The sequence below is a fragment of the Formica exsecta genome, unplaced genomic scaffold (genome assembly GCF_003651465.1).
Source record: "Formica exsecta isolate Colony F162 unplaced genomic scaffold, ASM365146v1 scaffold353, whole genome shotgun sequence".
Classification (NCBI taxonomy): domain Eukaryota; kingdom Metazoa; phylum Arthropoda; class Insecta; order Hymenoptera; family Formicidae; genus Formica; species Formica exsecta.
Genome location: NW_021850780.1, coordinates 318208 through 319485, shown reverse-complemented (window position 1 = coordinate 319485; position 1278 = coordinate 318208). Strand labels below are relative to the sequence as shown.

Here is a 1278-nt window from a genome sequence, read left to right as displayed (position 1 = left end):
TGAAAATTTCAAGATTCATATATACTTCCAAAAAATTCTAGAATTTTATATATTTGTTGTTTAGGAAAATTAAATTTTCGAAAATATTTATTTTTATTATTATCATTAATATAATTTGTGTTTGGCTTTTAAAAATTACAAAATATCGTAGATTGATTCTGTCAAATGATTGCATAAGTTTTCGCTTCACTCACATTTATTCTACTTTGAATAAAGCTAAAGTTTTAAGGATCGGCAGGAGAAAGGAGAGAGAAGAGAAAAGAAAAAGAGAGAGAGAGAAAGAGACCACTGATCTCTATATGTAATTAAATATGAGATAGATCAATATATCTCAATGTTATAGAGATGGACAAACTCTTATTAATTGATATTAGGGACCCCGGGCGGAGACAATGCGAAACTCTGATTTCAGTGTCACCAACGCTGAAAAATAAATTCTCAGTCTCGAAGTGTAACACTGATTTCTATATGTAACTAAATATGGAATAGGACGAAAAAATTATGACCAATTGAAGCTTGAGGCTCGAAATTAGATGACACAGTGTAAGACACAACAGCACACGATTGGCTATCAAATAAAAAATTTTAAATTTCTTCATTTGATAGCCAATCATGTGGCATTATGTGTTACACTGTGCCCTTCAAATTAAATTAAATTTATTAAATTAAATTAATTTATTAAATTAAATGTTATGGAAAACGCCCTTAAATTTTTCATGCTTCTTGGATTTTTTCTATAGTCCACTTTCTACATCGCTCATGTGTCTCGTATGACACGTGGATTCTCCCTCTTTCTACGATGGATCGTTGCCAGATACGAGAGGAAACACGTGTTTCTGTCAGCTAAAGTGCTGAGGAAGCACGTGCAGAGTCCGCTGGAGAGGAAGTCGAAGGAAAGTCGAGATTCTGTCGTGGACTCCTCGATCAGATCCTACTCCGTACGTCCACCTAACCTCGATCCCTATTTTTTGCGCGCCGACATAATGCCGGAGGTGAAGATCACAGCCAGCGACGATAAGCGTCGTCAAGTCGAATACCTGGACACGCCCACGAAGTCGGAAAATGATCCAAAGGAATATAGGTTGGACGATACGATGTTTGAGATTCTTTTTTTTTTGAGTTCTTTTCCTCTATGTTTGATAATAAATACAACTTCGAGCAAAAGATACGTTTATGTCTAGCTTTGTAGCATAACGACAATTTCGCCAAAGAAATATCCTTTATCAGAAAGATTTGTAAGTTTTTTTTATCTTGATAACGTATCATCTTAGCAGGAAT

The 1278-nt window shown here is 34.8% G+C and overlaps 1 protein-coding gene across 1 annotated transcript in view; it reads left to right on the top strand.

Moving 5' to 3' along the window:
• Window positions 1-751: 751 nt before the first annotated feature.
• LOC115238664 (nardilysin-like) overlaps window positions 752-1278 on the top strand; it is an 11737-nt gene continuing 11210 nt past the window's right edge. The window contains exon 1 of the mRNA XM_029812674.1: window positions 752-1081. Within this exon, the coding sequence (XP_029668534.1) occupies window positions 771-1081 (311 nt within the window). The 5' untranslated portion in view covers window positions 752-770. The remainder of the gene's footprint in view (window positions 1082-1278) is intronic.